The 2,989-nt window shown below is 47.0% G+C and overlaps 1 protein-coding gene across 1 annotated transcript; it reads right to left on the minus strand.

Annotated features, from left to right (window-relative positions):
* Positions 1 to 650: 650 nt before the first annotated feature.
* LOC144950935 (uncharacterized) lies at positions 651 to 1,957 on the minus strand. Its single transcript, XM_078881116.1, has 2 exons — positions 1,929 to 1,957; positions 651 to 1,784 (listed from the first exon to the last, which is right to left on the minus strand). Exon 2 carries the CDS (start codon positions 1,758 to 1,760, stop codon positions 651 to 653), a length of 1,110 nt encoding a protein of 369 aa, XP_078737242.1. The 5' UTR covers positions 1,761 to 1,784; positions 1,929 to 1,957.
* Between the last annotated feature and the right edge of the window lie 1,032 nt (positions 1,958 to 2,989).

Consider the following 2,989-nt stretch of genomic DNA (forward strand, 5'->3'; position numbering starts at 1 on the left):
AACATCAGTAGGTAGTTCGACCATACTTCACCTTTCTGGTCATATGCGGGCTCCCAACCTTCACAAACCAACGTGGACCAGAGTGGTGAAGTATGGTCAATGGCTGCGCGTTTAACGCCATTTGTGATGCAGGCGATCGTCTTTGTTAATCGCGGTTAAAGATCTGAGGAAATATCACCGACGTATTGTCAGAAGATATCAAAATCTGGCCGCGGAGTTTGCAAATTTATTTGATCGTTTTTATCTCATTGGCCTTATTAATAATAATTCACGCGGCCGGTGATGCCGATTCGATTCGCTCACCTTTTCGATTCGACACCCTACCCGATTTTTTTTTACGCGTTACAGTTCCGCATTGGTAGCGCAAATTTCAAATTAATCGCGTGGTGAGATTTAAATGAGCCCGTGGTGAGATTTAATCATCGCGCGTGAAGAAAGCGGTACGTTAAGGTGTAAAAAAAAAACTAAAACCCTGTCGATTCCACTGAAATCCATCTCGGCCATGCGCCGGAATCGATTCCTTCAGAGTTGATTGCGACCCCCCGCCCCCCCATTAGACTTGCGACGGAATCAAACTTATAACGGGAATCGCTACGGGGAATCGAATCAAACTAAACTATCACGTAGTGTGAATCGATTCCATCGTCAGTTCACGTTGCGGGGCCCGTCGAGAGAGAGAGAGAGAACGCCTCACGGATTGGCGAGACACAGAAAGAGACACAGAGACACACAGAGACGGGGCAGACAGAGAGACAGAGAGAGGGCAGACAGAGAGACAGAGAGACACAGAGAGAGACAGAGAGACACAGAGAGAGCGAGAGAGACACACACAGAGACAGAGAGAGACACACAGAGAGCCACACAGAGAGAGAGAAGGCAGAGAGAGACGCAGAGAGGGGGCAGACAGAGATAGACGCAGATAGGAGAGAGGACAGAGAGAGACACACAGAGGGAGACAGAGACACAGAGAGAGAGAGAGAAACAGACGCAGAAAGACAGAGGGGGCAGACAGACACAGAGACACAAGAGAGACAGACAGAGAGAGACACAGAGACACACACAGACACACACAGACAGACATAGACACACAGACACAGAGAGAGACACACCCACAGAGAGAGACACACCCACAGAGAGAGACACACCCACAGAGAGAGACACACACAGAGAGACACACACAGACACACAGACAGAGAGAGACACAGACAGACACACAGAGACACAGACAGAGAGACACACACAGACACACAGAGACACACAGACACACACACAGAGACACAGACACACAGAGACACACACAGACACACACAGAGACACAGACACACACAGACACACAGAGACACACAGAGACACACAGACACACACAGACACACACAGACACAGACACACACAGACACACACAGACACACAGACACACACACAGAGACACAGACACACACAGACACACAGAGACACACAGACACACACAGACACACACACAGACACAGACACACACACAGACACAGACACACACACAGAGACACAGACACACACAGACACACACACAGAGACACAGACACACACAGACACACAGAGACACACACAGACACACAGAGACACACACACACACAGAGAGACAGAGAGAGGCAGACGAAGGCGAGTTGATGGATAATAAACGTCGACGCTGGTCCCGTTAACACAGCCGCTCTCTCTCTCCTCCACTCGCCCTGGGACCGCCACTCAACGAGAAGCTGTGACGGTGGAAACGACATCATCATCATCTCATCATCATCATCTCCTACTACCTCTCATCATCATCATCATCTCATCATCTACTACCTCTCCTCCCTCCTCCTCATCTCCTCATCTCCTCCTACCTCTCCTTATCATCATCATCATCATCTCATAATCATCTACTACCTCTCATCATCTACATCATCTCCTACTACCTATCATCATCATATCATCATCATCTACTACCTCCCTCCTCCTCATCTCCTCCTACCTCTCCTTATCATCATCATCATCTCATAATCATCTACTACCTCTCATCATCATCATCTACTACCTATCATCATCATATCATCATCATCATCTCTCTCCCTCTCCTCCTCCCTCTCCCCCTCATCATCTCTCTCATCATCTCCTGATCATCATCTTCCTCATCATCATCATCATCATTTCCTACGTCTCCTCATCTCCTCTCTCTCCTCCCTCCTCATCTCATCATCATCTCATCTACCCCTCCTCCCTCTCCTCCTAATCTCCTGATCATCTCCTCTCTCCTCATCATCATCTCCTACCTCTCATCATCATCATCTCATCATCATCATCATCATCTCCTACCTCTCCTCTCTCCCCTCATCATCTCCTCCCTCTCCTCATCTCCCTCTCATCATCATTCCCTACCTCTCCTCATCTCCTACCTCTCATCATCATCATATCATCATCATCTCCTACCTCTCCTCTCTCCCCTCATCATCTCCTCCCTCTCCTCATCATCTCCCTCTCATCATCATTTCCTACCTCTCCTCATCTCCTACCTCTCATCATCATCTCCTCCCTCTCCTCCTCATCATCATCATCTCCTCATCATCATCATCTCCTGCTACATCACCAGCCCGTGGTGGTGTTGTTGTTGGTGGTGGTGTTGTTGTTGGTGTTGTTGGTGGTGGCTGCTGCTCAGCCTACTGGGGCTGGCTGTGAAGTGGTGCGGATGGACCTCGGTTGAGTTCCTTTGCTGGTGAGTGAGTGAGGGGATGTTGTTGTTGTTGTTTATAATGTTGTTGTTGTATAATGTTGTTGTTTATAATGTTGTTGTTTCATGATGTTGTTGTATAATGTTGTTGTTGTATAATGTTGTTGTTGTTGTATAATGTTGTTGTTGTATAATTTTGTTGTTTAATGTTGTTTCATGATGTTGTTGTAGTATAATGTTGTTGTATATAATGTTGTTGTTTCATGATGTTGTTGTTTGTTGTAAAATGTTGTTGTTATATGATGTTGTTTG

The sequence above is a fragment of the Lampetra fluviatilis genome, chromosome 60 (genome assembly GCF_964198595.1).
Source record: "Lampetra fluviatilis chromosome 60, kcLamFluv1.1, whole genome shotgun sequence".
NCBI lineage: Eukaryota > Metazoa > Chordata > Hyperoartia > Petromyzontiformes > Petromyzontidae > Lampetra > Lampetra fluviatilis.

Excerpts from the sequence above, each read along its gene's own strand:
- LOC144950935 (XM_078881116.1), bottom strand. The coding sequence starts at position 1,760 with ATGATGATGATGTCGTTTCCACCGTCACAGCTTCTCGTTGAGTGGCGG.